Source organism: Gobius niger (assembly GCF_951799975.1).
Source record: "Gobius niger genome assembly, chromosome: 11".
NCBI classification, from domain to species: domain Eukaryota; kingdom Metazoa; phylum Chordata; class Actinopteri; order Gobiiformes; family Gobiidae; genus Gobius; species Gobius niger.
Window position 1 is genome coordinate 19,996,410 of NC_136862.1, and position 21,055 is coordinate 20,017,464.

Below are 21,055 nucleotides of genomic sequence, written 5' to 3' on the forward strand. Positions count from 1 at the left end.
CATAGAAATAATAATCACCTAAGCACATGATGAAAGGTTGATTTGTTTTTACTTTCATGACGCACAAAACGGAGAGTATGTTTCAATGAATGCAAGTGCTTAGTTTGTTTTTATGCATAAATAAACAAAGGCCCCAGTTCAGGTAAACATACATTTATTTTTGCATACATACAACATAAACTGCTCCATACATAATGTGCAATCACTTGTGCACTTAATATAGAACTTTGATATTAACATGAATTACAGCTTCACGTTTCACTGGAATACATACAGAGTATGTTCAACAACACAGACTCATTTACTATGGATTATAGTCATAAAAGGGGCCACCAATCGCACGGGGGAAGCAATGTTTCCGAGAAACCTCAGTTTGTTTGACATGACACAAAGCGCTGGCTAGTCACCTACTGTTAATGCAAATACTGTAGCTACTGCACACACTGGGAATACACAATAGAGGAGATAAAAATGAAGTGTGCAAGTAAGCAAAGGCAACAATGCATGTATGCTTGCTTACATGGCTATACTGCCTGAAGCGCAGTTACTTCTGATTATAGTAGGCTATTTTACAATAATTAGCATTACATTTTTGCATTTCTTTCTTAGGTCTGATATGTCCTTCATAAACCATCATAATAATTTAAACTGTTTAATTTATAAAAGAAAATGCCCCCGATCATGCTACAACAGCAAGGTCAATTGTAGAGATCGCAAACTCACTCATCCTTTGTAAAAACTATTGCTTTTTAAAATCGCTGTCAGCCTCATTATTGTCATTGTGTTTTAGTACACATAGGAAAAACACCAACATGACACGATCAAGTAAAAGGTTTTGAAACAATTACAGAAGCTGAACAAGTTGATCCAAACACATAGGAGAGGACACCTAACGAACTGCATTTCTGTATCTCACATCTGAAAAGTAGGCCAAGGGCACAACATAAACAGTCAACTTAAAATGATGCATGGGGATATGTATCAGTCAAAGTTAATTTGCAGTCATAGGAATAAATCATTAGGATATGTGATTCCCAGCACAACCCAGTACCACCAACAAAGTGCCTTCGTGGGTGGTCTTTAATCAAATTTCACTAGTTTGATGTTACTAACATTCCTATAATACAGTGATGTCGTCACTGAACTGGCAGTCAGACATGTCTAATACTAAAGGGACTGAATACAGCTTTTTGTGTCTGAAACTGTAAGCATTATACACAGACTTCCTGAGGGAGAGTCCACTTTGAACAAATCCACGGCCGTTTCTGCACACACTCACAGCCAAGCACAGCACAGTCAACAACAGACGATATGGACCTCAAACACAACACGTTACTGGTACCACAGTGTCAATACAAGAAATTCTATAGACACTTTAAAAAAGAAAATATTTAAAATGAAAAGAAAACATCCTATTACTACAGGTGACAGTTCCATGTCCTACCATCCCTACAGTAGGTGCACACGCACACCTGAAGCACTCGCTCTCTGTTTGCAATATTGTATGACGCTTTGGAAACCAGAACTCAAAATATTAAAAATCCTCCCATCGACAATAATAAAGTACATATGGCAATAGAGTGCATTCATGTTACATAAACACAGTTAGTGTATAATTTCCATATGGAAAAGATTTGTATACGTAAATCACTATGTATTACGTTTTGACAGAACTAAAAAATATATTTAGCAAAGCGCAATTGCCCACTGACAGATAGTGTTAATTGAGGGAGATGACGTTCAGTCTGGCTAAACAGACACTGACTCATCCTGCTCTTGCTCACAGGAGCATCAGCCGAGGCCAATGAAAAAACCCAGTGCAAACTAAATTACATTCATGATGAAAGTAAGCAAACATTTTTGGTCACACACTAACACATTGTCAAAAACAGTAATTTATATCATATGTAAAACCTGCAGTGCATAAAGATGGCTGCATCTCAGTCTGAGAATGACTAACTGCTCGTCAAAAAATAAATAAATCAGTTTAAAATATTCATATACCTAATATTGAATGTAGTGCTGATGCACAGTTGCTTTGTGTATATTTGTTATATACTGCAGACACAGGCACAAATTTGCAGCCAAAATTTTAAATAAACGTATTTGTGTAGTGAATATTGTGGAATGAGCAGCTATATTTAAACATTTAGACTTGTGTAACTTTGATACTGAAACCTTTTTTCATGATATACTTAAATACTGCCTCTTTTGTACATAAACACGCACATATACATGAGATAATAGATCTATACATATCTGCATATGCCCTTATCAACATACTAGACCTATCGCTCTGTTGGCTCGCGGGAGAAGAAGCAGCCGTCACTGGTGCCATCTGGGAGCTGTGGGATACTGGCTGCAGTTCTGGTCGGGATGGGAGGCGGAAGATTTGGGAAAACTGAAGGAGCTGAGGATAGCCAGTCTGGCTCAGTGTCAAAAACAGAACGGGAAGGAGGCTCAGTCTGCAAGCTTGTGGGGAAGACAGGGGCTTGAGACGGCCTTTCTGAGGAAAATTCAGAATCATCGAATCTGACCCACTGCTTGTTTTGTTTCCCGGGAGGAGGCTGTGGCTGACGAGAGGGCGCGAGGGGAGGCGGGAGTGAGGAGGGAGGGGCCAGAGGCAGAGTCGGGGCCAGAGGCTTTGAATCAAGCAGAAATGACGGAGCGGGAGTTGGATTTAGCGGAGGTCCGAACAAGGAAGTTGATTTTTGTAACTGTGGAAGAGATGCTAGAGCAGGGGTCGGGATGAGAGGCTGGGTGAGTGCAGACATTGTCCTTTGAAGATGATCCTGGCGCTGAACAGTAAAATCAGGTGTCACCGATCGTCGTGGTTCGTGCTGCTGGACTAAGGAACTGGTGAAGGGGTTAGTGCTACTGGGCCGTGCCGGTAGCGGGTCATTGAGGACAGGTCCGGGAGACGCTCGGAGGGTCTCCTGTGAGCGACTCCGTGCAGGGACCGGAGGAGGCGGGAGCAGTAATGCAGAGGTGAGGGGAGATGGAGTGGAAAGAGAGGAGGAAGAGGAAGATGACTCAAACAGGTCAGCGAAGGCGGAGGACTGGAAGGAGAGAGAGGAGGGGAGTGTGTTTGAGGACGCTGGGACGGCTGGAGGAGCGCGCAGAGAGGAGCCCCGGGTCAGGGACTGCGTGGTCTGCCATTTTGATGAAGAGGAGGGGAGGAAGTCAGATGTGAGAGCGTCAAAAGGGTCAAGCTTCCATTGTGCTTCTCTTTGGATTCCATTCAGGCCATTGGTCTAAACAGATAACATATGAAAAAAGTCACAAAAATGCATGAACAACACCACTATTCTAGTGAAGTCCAACAGGAATAATACCCAGTGGAGATTATGTAAAGTGTAGTGACATATTGGCCCCATAATCCCAAAATGTTAAGCATTAAATGCACAACATTTTACACACAACAAAATTTAACGGGGGAAAAAAGGGTTAAATTTACCATATCCAAGTCCACGTAATTATTTAAAAAAAATAAAAATATATAAATTACAGCTACTAAACATTTTGACTTGAATGCTAGTTGCAGTTCCTATAATGACCACTCTTTGAATCTCCACAGGGATTGATACATACTGGTGCTAACACAAAGTCATACTAATGACACAATTATCAAATCAAAATTATGTATAAAATGAGAGTCATTGCATATGCGCTCACACCTAATGCACTGTGAGCCAATATGGAAGGACCAATGTAAGGATAATGACTTGACAATGGCAATGTGATTGGTCTCAATACACGTTTGTAAAACGATATAATGCAAGGCCTTTCCGTGATCTAAAAGGAACAATAGTTTAAATCAAAGCGGATATGGAAAAAGAAAGGAAAAGCAAACTTAAAGGAGAAGAATGCATGGGAATAACATTAGACCAGAGGGCTATGATGCTATGGAGGATGATACAAGGAGTTGGTTCAGTATCAAGTACCTGTCACCCTGAGGGCTTCTCCGGCTTGTGAGAAAGAGACAAATGTTTTAGAAAGACAAAAGCAGGAAGAATTGCACACACAAAGAAGCAGGAAAATAAGGGCAGTCACACCCAATGGTCATAAATTAAATTTAACTCGTAATCGCTAACAACCTAATATTAAATACCCACAAGTGTAGTATTATGACATGATGTGGAGTTAAGGACTATAAAGTTTCCTTATATTATTAATTAATCTTGAGCTTAGCATATTACACTGAGATAGACTGTGAGTTTTTAATAACACACCTGTGAAGCTGGGGCTGAGTCGGACTTGGCGGGATCCGGTGGTATGGTGTGCTGTGAGCGAGACCGTGGGGGAGGTTTTGGAGAAGCCAAAGCCTGTGGGGGTCCCGTCTGGGCAGGGGCTGTAGTGGTTGGTGGAGCAGCAGCAGCTTGTTGAGGCTGCATTGGAGCTGGGAGCGAGGGCTGCATGGGCGCAGGCAGCTGGGACTGAGGGGCCGGGGCACTGGGCTGAGGCTGCGGGGGCATGGCAGATGCAGCAGAGGGTCTGGCCGGAGCAACAGGTCCTGGAGGAGGTCCTGAGGATGGGGGGCCAATGGAAGGGGGACCTGCCCATAATGAGACAAGGGGTCTTTTTCATTGCCTTTTGTGATGAAGATTAGCATTAATACAACCTCATACAAACTCATACCTCATACAAACTGCAACAAAACTATTAGAAGACAAATACGGTATGTATTTCGACAGATGATTTTATTGTCTCTTCTATATATTGTATAGAGAGTATGGAGTGTAAACTGCATCAAGCTACCATCAGAGATCTTCACCAGTGCAACAGATGACTTTAAATAGCTTGAAAGTCCTGAACTTTCTCTTACCCAGGGGCAGATCCGGTGGTTTGGTCTGGGCAGGGGGCACAGGTCGTGGTGCCCCTGGATGGGTGTCTGGAATGGGCCGTGGCGCCCCGGGATGAACCTCAGGGATGGGTCTGGGGGCTCCTGGGTGGGAGGGAAGGTGAGGGCGAGACTGTGGGGGCATACTGATCACCCCGGCCCGAGGAGGAATATTCTGGAGGACACAGAACAAGAATTTATTTGACCTGTCTCTCTAATATATAAAGTCCAATATAAATACGATAATTCAAACTCACCGGTCTGGAGGGCCCCGGTGCTCCCGCGGCTGTCTGACCTCTCCCTGAGAGATTTATAACACAAAGCAGATGCTATAAAAGTGAAATCTGTATGTAATGCTCCTTATAAAAGAGTGCAGGGCCAAGAAAGTGAATCAAAGAAAAAATAAAGCTGGTCTGAAGAATAACTCTTTACATAATCCACAGGCTGGATGTGCGCCCAGATGAATAAATGACAGTATTTGGCAGACGTTACTATTAACAATGACCCTGCAATTCCTCAGCTGAAGGGAGTCGCTTTGTGATATCCAAGTGCGGAAAAGTTTACCAAAAGGTTTCAAGAGCTCAGAGCCTAAAAATATGTTCCTAAGTGCCTTAAACGCTCATTTCAAAGTAAATATTCACTGCGCATACTCACACCATATATCAACCAAAACCAAACAAACTTCCAAAGCAGGAGATTTCAGAAACACTGCGCGGTGGGACCCACTCACCTGCAGCGTCAGGACGAGGAAGAGAGGGGCTCTTGGCTCCTTTGCAGCACAAAGGAAACCAGACCAAAGCACATTATTATGTATATCTTCCAGTACTGCTCATGGTTATCAAGATGCTCTCAGCTTTAGACACTACAAGTTCAACTAAGGTCTTTAGCTTAGAAGGGGTTCTCCAAATAATCTTACTAAACTACAATTCAGACTATGGGGATTTTCATACATTTTTGCATATTAAAGAAGACAATGCAATTTTACTATATTTTGAAGGGCAATTGGTTATGTGTTGCAATCAAATTAAAAAATCAAAATTGCTTAAAAATGCAAGATAAACTCCCACAATCATAACATGCGCCAAAATAGTAAATAAACCTAAACAATGGCCACAGTCTATGATTCAACATCATCAATGTTTACGTAACATTGATGTACAACATTACTCTACAGACTTGTGACTGCGGGCGACTACAGTTACCTTCACTGCTTTTCTTATCAAGAAGTGGGCTGTCACATGCGCCAGAGTCTTAAATCAAACATTTCATTTATTTAATATCCAAAGACACATCATTGTAATTGTGTTTACCTTAGATATGACAGAGTATTGTACTATGCAATGACAAAGCTAGCTAGTCAACAATGAAATGTTGGCTGTAAGGAAGACCCACAACAATGGCAAATGGTAATCTGATGAAGCATGTTTGTGCAATGATGAGACCTGTGTATTGTACCTGAAGGAGGGGGCGGGCGCTGTGGGGGGGCGGGTCGAGCTGGAGGAGCGCCGGGCCGTGGAGGAGGAGGGCGTTTAGGTTCCATAGCTCCGGCTGTGGGTGCCCCGGGCTGGAAGTCGACAGGGGGACCTGGCAACAAATACACACAGATCAACAGTTAGAGCAAAACAAGATGAGATAAACTTCCACTATCAGTATTACAGTTGTGCTCAAAAGTTTACATACTCTGGCAGAATTTTTTTGGCCATTTTTCAGAGAATATGAATGATAACACAAAAACTTTTTTTTTTTACTCAGAGTTAGTGGTTGTGCGAAGCCATTTATGGTCAAACAACTGAGTTAGTCCTACAGTGATCCACCTCCGTGTTTCACTGTAGGAACTGTGTGCAGTTCATCACAGGCCTTGTTGACTCCTCTCCAAATGTAACGTGTAAGGTTGTGGCCAAAAAGTCCCATCTTGGTTGCATCATTCCAAATGACATTGTTTTCAGAAATGTTGAGGCTTGTCTCTGTGCTGTTTGGCATATTGTAAGCGGATACTTGGTGGCATTTGCAAAGTAATGGCTTTCTTCTGGTGACTTGGCCATGTAGCCCATTTTTCATCAAGTGCTTGGTCTTTCTTTGCATCCACAACTTTCCTGCCAGTTGCTGAAATGTTGATCTAACTGACTGTGGTTTTGTTTCAACAGAATCACGCATTTTCCACTTAGAGTTTGAACACTGCTGATTGATACTCTCAGTAACTTGGATATCTTTTTAATCCTTTCCAGTTTTTGCAGATCCTTTGATAATTCTTTTGCTTCCCTCATGACTCAGAAGCCAGAAACGCCAGTGCAGCACTGAATGAAAGATGCAAGGGTCTGTCAGGATCCCAAAAACACACTGACCTTTTATACAAACACAATAATTACAAGCACAGATCACAGGTGAGGATGCTAACCTTTAGTAGCCATTGAAACCCGTTTGGGTCACCTTGTGTGTATAATAACAGGCTAAGATCACCAGGGTATCATCAGGGTCATTGTGGTAGTTTCTTTTTTCATTATGATTTAAAAAACCATAACCCATGAGTGAAAAAAAATATATATAGAATATGTAATATATAATATATATATATATTGTGTTATCATTCATATTCTCTGAAAAATAGTCCAAAAAAATATAAAAAATTCTGCCAGGGTATGTAAACTTTTGAGCACACCTGTATAGTACATTTGTAAATTCAGCCACCAGATACGATCAGTCATTTTCAATCAACTGTGACCACTCTTTAAACACACTGAAATAATGCATATTCAAGATATGCATTTCAGACGCACCACACAGTGCACTTTACCTGTACTTGACAGTCTGCGCCTGCGTACTGAGGAGCTTACATCTGCTTCCAAACATTACAAAAGCAACATACATAGTAACCATTATATACTTTTACACTTCAAAAATTACAAGGAAAAAAATACTCATATTTTTAAGAGAGAAACGATGTGTTCATAACAACCCAGCAATGAAATCTCTAATATGGTTTCATTGGGCAGAATTCTCTCTATTATTATACAACTACAGCCAATGATTGATTTATTACATATAACCAGCACAGATACATCAAATGTCATTGCAGACATGTGGGCATATGAACTACTGATTCAGATACCATATGCACAAGCCACATCCAAATAGCACACGCCGTTCATATAGAACAGCAGGCTACACAACAACACGGTCTACTCTGGATAACAAAATAAGCAATTACACCGGATACAATTTACCTGACTTGCGCCTGCGTAGGGAGAGACGTGAATCTGTTTCCACACATCACACACAGAGCAGGGTTTATATAAATGTGTCTGTCTGTAGTTCAGTCAACTAAATACACTGGCTTGCTAGCTGGCTAGTCAACAAACTGACATTGCTTTGTCAGAAATGATTCATTAATCAAGTTACTGCACAATTAAGTAATAAGTAATACAGATTTTGCAGTGCATTAAAGGTGGAGTTAACCATATCAACTACACAAGTAGCCACTGATCACAAAGTTTCACTATGTCTCATTTCATGACAGAGATTTCACTATATTAAGCACAATGCTAAACACCACGAAAACAAAACAAAACAGAACTGAGAAGAAAATGTCAGAAAAGTTGTACCTGACTTGCGCCTGAGTGATGGACTTAAGTCTGTTCCCAAACATTACAAATAAAAAATAACTGAATTTAACAATAAGCCAGTACAGTATGTAATATACAGTAATACAGAGCTATAACATTGACTTTATTAAAATATCAATGAAAGCATTTTAGTTTACCATATATATATAACAGTTTCTCGATACCTCCCAATAAACCTCATTAAATTAGGCTCACACCCTAAAACAATTACAGCACATTTACCTGACAGTCTCCTGTTTGGTGAGAGACCCACGTCTGATTCATGCATTAACAAAACAAAATAAAATTTTATGTTTAAGGTTGAGCAGCTTTTGCTCTTGAACAGTCACAACTAAAAGGCCACAAACACCAAAAACAGAAGCAACCACTAGATCAGAAACTGGTGCCGTTTTTACCCACACGACATACTAATCGTGTTCTTCATTCATTGAAAGCTGCTTTAGCCTACACCTTTTTGGTTACCCTCCTTGTTTGCAATGAATATGTTCTATATAATTTATGCATGTTTGAAACCAAAATAAACCATGAGTCATTCATTCAGAACTGCATGTAATTGAACTTTGATTGCACCCTCAAACAACCCAAGCTCACTGCACACATTTACCTGACAGTCTCCTGGGTGTTGAAAGACCCGCCTCTGAATCATGCATTAACAAAACAAATAGTTTCACTTTGTTAATGTGCAGAATAGTATGGTTGTGCATGTTCAAACCATGCTTACTTAACAGCTAAAAAGGCACAACAAGCTTTCTAAAGCTACAGAACTCAAATCACACATTGCAGTTTACCTGACAACCTCCTGGGTATGGATGACGGACATAATTCTGTTCCCACATAAATTGCAAATGAAAAGCAAGTTGAGTTTTTCAAATCTACGGTCATGTACGAAATGCAGCCCTCAGTATATTTTTACCTTGTGAGGGTCGAGCAGGCTGTGGAGCTCGCCCGGGCCGACTCGGGGGCGTGGTCTCTGTGGGGGAGGGACAGGGGCTGCTGCGAGGGGACGGCAGAGGGGATGACCCAGGACCAACACCTGCGCCAGGCTGCAGATGCTGGGGTAGAATCTGCTCCACTTCCTCATCTACTTCACCTGGTGCAAAATATGAAATGTTATATTTGGGTTTTAAAACCTTTTTTTTTTTGCGTTTATTTTAGTTTTTCCCAAATGAATTCTTACAATTCACAATAGTATACGTCTGCATTTGAAAATAGTGCCTTTCCATTGATTGTTGAGGGTTAATTATTTTGGGTCAATTGACATTTGTAATATAAATGTAAGCACTTCTAATATAAATGTAAGCACTTAACCCCATCTTGAGTAGCTTTGCTCGCCATCAAAGCCTCACCTTCCATGTCAAACTCATCATCGCCCATGTCCGCGTCTTCAGCGAGCAGGGTGGAGCTGGCAGAGGTGGGGATGCTGCCACAGATTCTCTCCACACTCATCTCCTCCTCAAGGCTCTTGATCCATCCTGAACTCTTCAGACGAATATCAATCACTTTACCCATGACCTAAAATGTCAACAGGACAGAGTGAATTAAGAGAGGGCGCATCACATTGAGCATAAACATGTTAAAAATAGAGATAATTTACAGTGGATGCACTGAGGGAAAGGGCAGCGAGGGCAGAGTAACCTTCCAGGAAAGTCACCCACATCTTCTCCTCCACAAATCTAAAAAAGGACAAACAGCAATGTCACTGAAGACAATGACTTGCATTTACATGTAGGATGCGTCTCAAGGCTCAATGTCAGACTCACCTGATCAGGATGACCTCGCCGAAATTAGTAAACTTGTCCAGCAACTCATCAATGAGAGCATCATCGAAGTAGTCATCCGGGCCGGATGAGCAGAGAGAGACCAGGATGGTGCCGTCCGGAGGGCCTTGAAGGGCGATGACGTCTTTGTAAACCTGATGCCGTGACTCGGGGTCCACCTCCAGGATATCCACGTCTATTACAGCGATCACAGGCCTACAGGCAGGTAAGCATGAAAAAGGGTGAGTTTGCACAGCCTGCTCCACAAGAATGAGAGTTGAATAGCATCCAAGCAGATGACATACCTATGATCTGAGGTCTTAAGCTCCGCCCTGCCATAATACTTGAGTGTCCCGGGACTCCAGGGCTGATCTGGATCATCTTCACATTCACCAGCGATAGATGCTGCTCCAACAACATTCATCTCTTCAGCTGCAAAATGCCAACGATAGTTCACATTTGTGGTCCTATCCTACAATTGTAAAGACATGTATAGTTTTACATGTGCGTGTTTTCTCACCGGTTTGGTCAAAGTTCCATTTTCTCCGCTTCCATAGAATGCGGTCAGTCCAGGCCGGTGTGCGGCACTTCTCACTGGTGTCATAGTCCTCTGAGAACAGGTCATATTTGTAGGTCGGGGCAAAGTCTAAATTTCCCTCAATAAACTCTTTGAAAATCTGAAAAACATGACAGTGGTTAGTAGGAGTGTGACAATATATCGATTTTCTGATATATCGTGATATTTTGTGGGACGATATGATATCAATACTTTTTATAATGATCGATACTTTTGATGACGTCATACATATTAATGAGCTACGCAATGCATAATAACGAGGCAGCAGTGCTCCACTGATTTCACAGTAATGATCAAAAATTCGGTCAGACCAGCAGAGGGCAGCACTACAGTTTTAAGCACTTGAACCAAACACTGTCACACAAATATATTACTTTTAATAATTATTAATAAAATTAATTTGGGGTTGATTTATTCCTTTTGAAATTGGACTGTGGGTTCTTGTTTATTTAAATGTAAACACTGACAGATCAATGACCCATTTTCAGTGAGTAAGTCAGAGATCATTTATACACACAGAAAAAGAGATACAAAGCACATGAAAAGAAATGTAAATGATGAATAATATGTAGTATGTTAAAATAAAGGTTAAAAGTAGCATGTTTTTTTGTTTTTTTAAATGGCAATGTATAGTAGATTATATTTGTGCAATATTTCGATTATCGAAGTATCGGCGTATCGTAGGGCTGGGCAATTAATAGAAATGTAATCGAAATTGTAGTCTCTACTTTGGTCAATCTCAATAATCATCATAGGACTTTATAATCGACAGGTTTACAGCCATTTCTTTGGCACAAACAGTACCTAGTTTAGGAGTTTGGACAAGACAATGGAAGACTTCTGTGTGTTAAATGAAACTGGAGGAAAGCCTTTGTTTTTAAAAGATGTATCATATTTTATGAACCAGCAAGATTTATTAAATTTATTATGAAAAAGCAAAATAGAATCAAAAATCCAGGTCGATCAATATGCGGAAAATAATTGTTCTAAAATCGCCCAGGCCTAACGTATCGTGAGATTATCATTAACGTAAGGCGTTTATCGAATCGTGAGCTACCTACAGGTTCCCACCCCTAGTGGTTAGTCACTACTCAAATTTACTACTCGCCAGCATAATCCCAACGTTTCTGTTGTTCTGGCATTTACCACAAACTAATAAAAGACCTTTCTTCTTTAGTATTTGTATAATCAAGACATTATTTCTGAAGCGTGTAGGAAACTTACCAAGCCTGAGTTCTTCTGGTCCACCAGCTGGTCCCCGGCTGTCAGAGCATCCCAGTTCTGCTGTCTGATGAGCTCTTTCACCTCCTCATTGGGCAGGCTGATGCGATAGTTAAAGTCTCCGCACCAGAAGACATAATCGTGGGAATCCAGCAGCCGACCCTGATTACAACACACAGCGTTTTACTGCAAAACTCAGACAGCGCCATCCCTGCCCATTTGAATCCTATTGAATTTGAATCCTAATTTGTTTAAATTCGTACCATGGGGAAGCTGAGTTTGCGTGTGATTTCATTGTAGTCGTCGTTCCGCTCTTTGACTTGGGACTGTCCTGCAGCGAAGTGGGAGCAGACGAAGCAGATGCTGGTGGTGTGGAACAGCAGGCGGATGGCTACACCTCCTTTGTTACCTGTAGCCCCGCCCATTCCTGTTTTTACTGTATCTACGGCAACATCCCTGGACAACAGCAAGAAGATGAACGCAACGTGTCTATACAGATAGTAAAATCTATCTAATGATGACAATCTGGGTATTACGTTCTCGTACCTGATGTAAGGGGCATGTTGGGGGCGAATGAAAACAAACAGACACACTCCAACCAACTGCTCCGAGGCCAGCAGCACGTACTTATGGTCCCTTGAGATGTTTTTCTGGAGCTCAGCCGCCCACAGTTTTTGATTGGTAGTACTGGAAAAGAAACAAAGAGGCAGGTTTTAATAGCTTTTGAATCATTAAAGCATTAACTGTGCCTGTACAGGACTAAAAGAGACCTATTCTTACACAGTCCATAGCGAAAGTAATACAAAAGCAAGTTGTTTGTGCAGCTCCTGGAAAGGCACGTCAAAAGCTTTTGTGGACACACACTGGTCAGTTATCTCAGGGAGGAATTTGGCGCACTCACATACCTGGCACTGACAATGTTCCCTGCATTCAGCTCCACCATTTCCTCAAACCCAATGGCAAAAATGTCTATGGGGTTGGCTTTGGTATCTGCAAGAGAAGACGAGAATGTTCCTTTAAATTAACAACTTCAATGTTTCATTTTGTTTCACAGTTCACTTCCAACCCTGATTCTGTCCTTATTCTGTATAGAGTTTAGTCACACGAATATAATATATAATCCCTGTATTTTAATGCCAGACGGCCAAGTCACAGCCTAATATGTCTGTGTTAGCACTGGGCCTAAACAATTTAGAACCACTAATGCAAACAAAGTCAATGTCTGTAAAAAACATCATAAAAACATAAATAACGACTTACCCTGGAACTCTGGATATCCCGCCTTCAGGGGGGCGTCCAGGAGCCAGTCGTTGAGAGTCTGGTTGCGGAAGGCGATGCTACGGAACTGTTTACCGCCGTTTACATTCCAGGTACCAACGGCCACGCGGATCTTCTTTGGCATGGTGTACTTCTGGTAGCTCTGACACATGCCCAGCAAAACTCTAGGGGACGCTGTGGAGCAGACGCAGTGTTGTCATAAACACGAAGTGGAAAAGTTGCAACGAGGAAACACAGGAGGTGATAAAACAGTTTTGCTGCAGATGTGAGGTTTCATCTAGGAGACAAATAATGACATAAACACACAAAAATTAAAAAGACAGATCAATACTATATCTAGCTTACCCTTTTTCCGCTTTTGCCTAAAGAGTATAATATCAACTAGGAGGTTGATGACATGCAAAGGGTAAAACAAAATATCAGGGGAGACTAATCAAAATGAATGAACACAAAAACACCAAAAACATGTAAAAAAAAAATGATAACATTGATTGGTTTGGCTCATTACTGTACCTGATTGTAAGACCGGCTCAGTGACTAAGATTGTAAGCACAAAGGGAGAGAAGGGAGAGAAGGGTGGGTTAACCAGTGTTTGAGCAGATAGTGCCAAACAGAGCAGAGAGGGGTAATCTCACTGGGACAGAACATCCTACTTAAAAGCAGGACAGACACCCAATGCTTAGTATATTCAAGCTGTCAAATGAAGAAAGTTACTCGTGTTCTTAAACGTTACATGAACCAGAGTCACTGGTGATTACCGTAGAGACTGGATGTTGTGAGAAGAGCTCGAGCCTTGTCCGCCAAGTAGCTGTTGAGGGTGGACCCCAGTCGGAGGATGTCTATGGCCTCTTGTTTGGAAGTGTCAAAGAAGTTGTTCTGAATCGTCCTGGTGACTGAGCGAGCGCCATCTTTGAGCTTCCCGGCCTGAAATGAAAAAAAATACATGCAAATTAAAAATGTTGAACAAAAGGACTTCACTCGGGAAGTTGAGGAAAAGAAGCAACATTGACAAACTGAGAGGAAAAAAAGATGAGGTTTTTGAAGCTTGTGCAGAAGATAAACAACGCAATGCAAATATGGTGTCATTTATTTAGGCAGAAATGTACTTTTAATCAAAATGGGGTATGTACTAACTTTGACAGGTACTGTAAGAGACACATAATTGAGCGGGTGTACTTGTATTATGTATTATACCAAGCCTCCCAAAGAGTCAACAAAAGACATATCAAAGGAATAAATAATATGAGTTGTAGTCAACCCTCAGCCTTTGAATGATCTAATTTTAACCCAAGACAAAGGCAATAATTCACCAGACACAGAGCGACGACTCAAAATGACACCAGACATTTTCACTTACCATACGAGTAGAGGTCCAGAGAGAGCAGAGAGAGACAGCACACAGAGGTTAAGAAATTGAAGCACAACACACAGTCCATTCAATTTCCGTGCAAAATCTCTACTTTTAATAGCATATGTACTTTTAGAGCTTAATTTTACACACTTTGAACTGTTTTGCTCTCATTGGACAGTATTAAACAGTATTATAGCGACAAAGGTTTTAGTAGTTAGCTGTACTATGTTACCTCACAGCACGTCACGGTTACGTAGACAAGATAATTACTGTTTGATATGGAGTCAACAGCTTCTGTGTAATTTGCAAACTCATAATTCACAAGGCATTAGCGCCGAGGTTCAGGTTGTATTTATTGTCACAGTGCGTACCTTTGCTTTGCCGTCCAGGGCTCCGGTGCCCGCATAGATTTTACTGACGGAGTCTCCGTTTTGAGACCACATCGTCCTGAACACTTCCTGGAATCGGGCCACCAGCTGCGGCTTCTCAGTCAGACTCATTTCCTCAAGCTGCTTCGGTAACATCTAAAAAAAACGAAGGGAAAAAAACATGTGAGGAAATATGAAATCAATGTTGTATATTTTAAACTCAGATTTGATCAAAAAAGGTGTTATATAAACGTAATGTTCCCCATAAGCATTGACGTTGAGAGCTCCGAAGTCCACCTCACTATACAGTATGTGGTCTATTTACGTCATTATTTTGGCCACAAGTAGGGAAAACTGGATATTAAATTTAAACCAATTTGAAGATAATGCTCTGCTGTGCATTTCTGACTTGACAAAAACAGTATCACTGCTTTTACCTCTAGACCAAAGAAAGCCTGGACACTATTGGTCCTGTCCAAACAGTCCAAACAGTTGGTCCTCATAGTCCCACTCTGAGACCTGAAAAGTCAGTCTCAGCGTTAGATCATCTTTCTTGTTGCTGCCTTCTTGGTGGTAATTTACTACATTTCTCACCTGGTTATCCCCGTCTCGCCTGAGTAGTAAAAGAAGCCGCACTCCTCCCCGAATTTACTGAGCTGCGGTTTCAGGACACTATGTAGTTTATCCGTTTTGCCTCCTTTGACATTTTGATGGTAGTCAAAGTTTACCATCTTGACAACGGAGGCGTGCTCAGACGCCTTCAAATGACTCTGCCGGAAATAAGTAAAAAGCAAGCATATTTAGCTGATTATCTAATCAAATTGCAAACTGTGTCTTATAAACGTACTGTCGATTACCTGAAAAGCTTTGCTGAGCATGTGTTCCCCTTCCTTACTCCCCAGTAGGTTGATGATCACCTGTTTACCGTATAATCTTCGAAGAGCAGTGAAATGTCTGGTAATGAGAGAGTAGATGAGTCACAATAACAAAATTAAATTACAATATTACAAACTCTAAAGCCATTGTATGCATTACAATATGCCACTCCATCCTTTACTTTAGTCTTGTATCGTAGTTAGCAATAGTAATATAATAAATAAGCTATCAAAGCCATTTATCAACACCCATTTTTCACACTGGCCTTTGACCCATGTTTTGGCCCCAACCCACTGCAAAAGAACCACTGATCTGAGAAATGTAATCAAAGTAATTTCCAAGACGTAGTTGTTCCACATGTCCAAACAAGTCTGAAGACGACCAATATAGTGTGTGTTCTGTCCTGACAAAATATGCAGTTTCATCATCACAGTCTTGTGTAAAAATAGCTTCAAGATAATTCTCTGAGTATTCTGTTGTTTATGCCTCATGTTGTCTACTGAGACGATTCTTACGCAGCCACTTACACGACAACTTGCCAGATGCAAAGTTGTCAAGGAGGGATCTAAAGATATAGGCAACTCCTTAGCTGCCCTACAGAGGGAATGCATGATGATGATGATGATGATAATGATGATGATGATGATGATGATGTAAATCACCCAACTATCAATATTAAGGAATACCTTTCAAAAGCTGGTGCATTTGCCTCGAATCCTCGAGACAGCTTGACACGATGAGAACCGACCTAGTGAGCAAAGAGCAAGACAAGACAAAGCACATCCAAATCACAATGTCCATTTTGCAAAACAAATCAAAAGGGTGGCTTAACAGCAGACAGTGCAGATGGCCAGAAACCTGTGGACGAATTAATATAATGCCCAACGGGGGACAGGCTGGTTATGATCATCATAGAAGTGGGGAAAAACAATAGAACAGGGGCAAACAGGGAAATTGGACACCAAGCAGCAGACATCCCTATATCCCTATGAAGCTCCTCATCTTTTCGTGTAAACCATTTCTCGCCTCAAATAATGAAGTTGCACAATGGTGTCAACATGCCCTGCAAACATGTTCAGATGCTCATTGTCTTGGTTTGCCTTGGCCATTGTTGCATATCTTTTGCCTAATAGTGTTTCAACTGATCCGATATCTTCCTTGGACTGTTGGACTGTTTTGGGATTTTAGCAAGTTTGTGCTTTGGCAGCGGGACTACATATTTTGTTCCAAGCTGCCATTTTGTCACTCGCTCCTCTCTCCACTGTTGTGACGGTCTACTATGCATATTTAATAGTTTCCTGAGATGGTAACAGAATCGCTTCATGTTACAAAACCTGCTCACATTTCAGCCCTAAAAGAGCCACGAAAACAACCTCATCCTGATGACAACTTAAGCACTACATTGCTGCCCGATGAGTTTACTTACTTTAGATAATTATTCTCCAACATACTTCTAAACAAACTAAGCAAGTTACATAACATTGGATCGTCATTTCAGGGATATTAACAGACAAAGGAGACACAAAGCCTACAAAGCCACAACTGTCAAAAGGGGCTAAGCACTAAAAACAATGATTAGAAGCAGGAGAACTCCATCTCCGTCTGAAAACAACCCCAAATGCCACTGCTTATGTTTTGAACATCCAATTAATGATGGATATTGAGGATTTAATATAGTTTGTGAATATAATTATATGATATTAGTCAAGCAAGCTGTTTATTATTCATAAAACAAGTGGTTTTAGGGATGTTTAAAGACCAGGCTCTCACCTGAGCAAAGATGTCTGGGAGCTGAGGAAAACAGAAAAACGACCTTTACCAAAGACTAGAACTACAAGTACTCTTCCCCCACATCTGATCCAATCCACCAATCTGTGCAATGTCAGGCCAAGGACACAGCGGTGCCAGTAACGTTATGTATTATGCACTACTGAGGCCAGAGTTCGTGTTGTAAATCTAATAATGAGTGACACTGATGATACAGTCGAATCAAATGGAGACTCTGCAACAATCTGAAGGCCTTGTGTTTTGACCTCTGCATTGCACAGAAGCGCAGTATGGCAGCACCAACACCAGCAAAGGCAGATTTGAAACTGAAAATACCAGATGGGGGTTCTCATCCAGGCCATTACGGTTTCGATTCTCATTCAGTTGCAACAAAACACCCTTAATGGACTTTTTCTAGACACAGTGTGGAAGAGTGTTATTTGCTTAGAACAAGACAACAAAACTTTGCATCAACTGCAACTTCTTCCACAGTCTTAAAATGGGGCTCTTACGACAGTCACTATAGTTACCATCATAAAAGGCATACAATGAAACATCGATTTGGGGTACTGTAAAATTAAATACCTGAATTCCAGGCTGTTCCCAAAAAAGTGGAATGGACCCACGGATTTGGATAAAGGATGATACTTTGTCGTCCAGAAAAATAACCTAAGGAAATACTACATGTTAGCACATAAACAATATTTATTTGAGAAGAAAAAATTCTAATATAAATGCAAATGCAAATGCAAATGCAAATGCAAATGCCAATACCATCTCGAATTCTTTGAAAATGTAATATTTGTGACACGCATGTGGCATTAAATAAGAGGAAGAGGAAATAATGAAAGAGAAGTCAAATACAGAGAGACTTCTGTGGAATCGTCGGACACAGAAAATTGTTGCTGTGCACGCTAAATAAGAATGTTTGAGTCGCATATAGCAATGAAACAACATATTTTCACCAGCTATATGCTTGTTCAACAAAATATAAATGTTGGTGCAAATCTTAATCTAAAATAGGAAAGCTATCAAAAGAGGAATTTGCATGTGTGGACTTTAAATGAACATAATATTAAGCAATAGTTCCTGAAGTCAATGACTAATGCTTTGGGTTCCTGATGTTACACCATCATCAGCCCCTGTTGCCCAAAAATGATTGTGACACAAAAACTGTACAAATTCTGACCTGTTCAGTTTCCACAAAGTTGGCTACTTGTCCATCGTCATTGGTTCCTCTGACATTAAAGCGTGTTCCAGCTCTTTCTGAGCTGAGACGGGAGAAGATGCAGGCCTTGGCTTGTTTGTGTCCTGCGTAAATGGTCCGGATCTCCACTCCTCCACACATGAGCCTCAACAGCCAGTCGTCACAGTTTACTCCATAGTGCTTTAAATGCAGGTGCAGGGACTGATTCCTGGTAGAGAACATGCCAAAATAATCTACTAGAACTAGAAAAACAATTAAACACACACAAAAAAAACATTTCTTTTAAAATAAGCACTTGCCAGAAGAAGCGGTTATCTGTGGTGTCCTCCAGGATTCTTCGATGTGCATTGAGACTCAAATCCATACTGACTCCAGTGGACGACCAGGCAAAGTAGAAGTGTCCCGAGTTAAGGACCTTCCGCACCTCAGATATGCGCTCCTCATCGGCTGGGTCATTATTCAGCGAAATGAAGTCGGTCTGCGTGACTCTAAAAACCTCTGAATCCTGGACTTTCCCCACTGAGCTGCATCCAGACACAACTACCAGGCTGTGGAGCATCGAGTCACCTGCAGCAGACAGAAGTGTAAAACTGATAAGGACAGTGTGGAAACAAAGCATCCAAAGCATCCAATCTAAAATAAGCGTACAATTTAGCTGTCATTAAGATTTAATCGTCTACCCATACATCATAACATATTTTGTGATAACAGAAATGTCAAGGTCACATAGAAAGGGTAAAGCAGCTTATGAGCAAGTAGAAACAGTGAAACCTTTCCTAAAATGAACGTAGACAACATACACAAAGATTTTAGATCACATACCTAGATTTAACCGGAGAACACCAAGAATTCCATATGCATCGAGGATCCTGGTGTATGTGGTTTTAATTGCCTCTTTTTCTGCTGCGGCTGAAACACAAATATATAAAGATGTAAAGATACAGCATGCTTACTGTTTAATTGTTCATTTGTGTATGGCTTTATATCCATAAGTTATAACAGTTTAACAACTTACACAGAACAGCAACAGCCCCCGACTCAAACATCAGGCATTCTTCTCTACCCCTGGTCTCCACAATGACACTGTAGGGGGGTGGGTCCAGCTTGTGGTAAATTCGAAAGCCCTTACTGAAGGCCATTTTTGTTCCCAGCAGGTAAAGCTATGCACTGATCTGGAAAAATAAACATCAACTAAAAACAATGATAATAAAAAGTACACATATCATTAAACAAATAGTGGGTCCAAGAGTGCCCATTGATAGGTCTCACAGAAAACTGAATCAGCTTTGACGAATGGGGCTCGTGGTGTGTTGATAGCTTTGTAGGACAGATTTATTATATTGAAAGCTCTAGAGTCACAGACATAGCCTAACATCATAGACTGTTCTTGTAGGGCAAGTGAAGTTGCACTTGCTCTGTAATATGACTAGGGGGATCTCAATCGTATTCTCAATCTAGATTAACGTTACGTAACACGTTTTATCATCATATACCAAATATCTTTAACAAAGTAATAACAACATCAAAAACACAGATAAAGTAGTAACTGCCGGTTTAGGCCGTTTAGGCCAGGGCATTAAGATACTTCCATCCTAGCACAGCCAGTCACGACACTGGATGCAAGTGCAAGAGGAAAAGCTAAACGCCAACATTAATCCGCTGGCTGAACACTACTGCTGTGTTTTGCTGAACCAGCGAGTGTTAAAATGTAAAGAATAGCATCATCTGATTTCTATAAGGAACTGTAGAAAATGTCAGCCTGGGCTGCTGGTTTGAGTTAATCACGGACAGCGCTAAGACTGGTTAGCTTCACACGATACCTGGACGCCCAAGACCTGAAGAAAGTATCCAGCTTTACCCTTTTCACCAGCGTGTTGGAAAACAACAATGGTCACGGTCACAACAATACACATTGGCAATCAAACATCTATTTAAACACTAGTTCATGGCATGAGAAATAGCGTATTTCACCTTTCCGTCCTCCCCCGCCGGGTTGATACTTCGCTGTCACAACAAAATCCTCCCGGTGCCTTGACCGAATGGTACAGTCCGATATTAAGCGCCTCCCCTGCGTTATATGTAGAATTTAGAAAGACAAATCACATTTTTTTTTATTGGTTAGTGACAATTATTTACTACTATTCGGTATCACTTTGTATAACAATAAATGTATAATAAACTATCCAAGTATTT

General features: G+C 41.0%; 1 protein-coding gene across 10 annotated transcripts; it reads right to left on the reverse strand.

Moving 5' to 3' along the window:
* Positions 1–145: 145 nt before the first annotated feature.
* On the reverse strand, positions 146–20,903 carry synj1 (synaptojanin 1; the record flags this gene model as incomplete). Of its 10 annotated transcripts, XM_079566926.1 has the most annotated exons (31): positions 147–3,254; positions 4,233–4,555; positions 4,826–5,015; positions 5,098–5,141; positions 5,571–5,609; positions 6,043–6,090; positions 6,296–6,424; positions 9,374–9,550; positions 9,807–9,972; positions 10,055–10,133; positions 10,221–10,433; positions 10,523–10,649; positions 10,738–10,894; positions 12,019–12,177; positions 12,279–12,471; positions 12,562–12,702; positions 12,921–13,005; positions 13,276–13,467; positions 13,807–13,830; positions 14,052–14,217; positions 15,016–15,168; positions 15,450–15,531; positions 15,607–15,782; positions 15,870–15,966; positions 16,575–16,636; positions 18,241–18,324; positions 18,845–19,063; positions 19,158–19,429; positions 19,685–19,771; positions 19,878–20,034; positions 20,834–20,903. In XM_079566926.1, the coding sequence occupies 30 exons, from the start codon at positions 19,999–20,001 to the stop codon at positions 2,289–2,291; spliced, it is 4,974 nt and encodes a 1,657-aa protein (XP_079423052.1). In that variant the 3' UTR covers positions 147–2,288. The 10 variants fall into 10 exon arrangements, with proteins under 10 accessions (XP_079423054.1, XP_079423052.1, XP_079423053.1 ...); XM_079566934.1 differs by lacking the exons at positions 19,158–19,429; positions 19,685–19,771; positions 19,878–20,034; positions 20,834–20,903 and adding exons at positions 3,945–3,968; positions 9,065–9,097; positions 9,249–9,284 and having other exon boundaries at positions 3,115–3,254; positions 18,845–19,003; XM_079566927.1 differs by lacking the exons at positions 19,158–19,429; positions 19,685–19,771; positions 19,878–20,034; positions 20,834–20,903 and adding exons at positions 9,065–9,097; positions 9,249–9,284 and having other exon boundaries at positions 14,052–14,208; positions 18,845–19,065.
* Between the last annotated feature and the right edge of the window lie 152 nt (positions 20,904–21,055).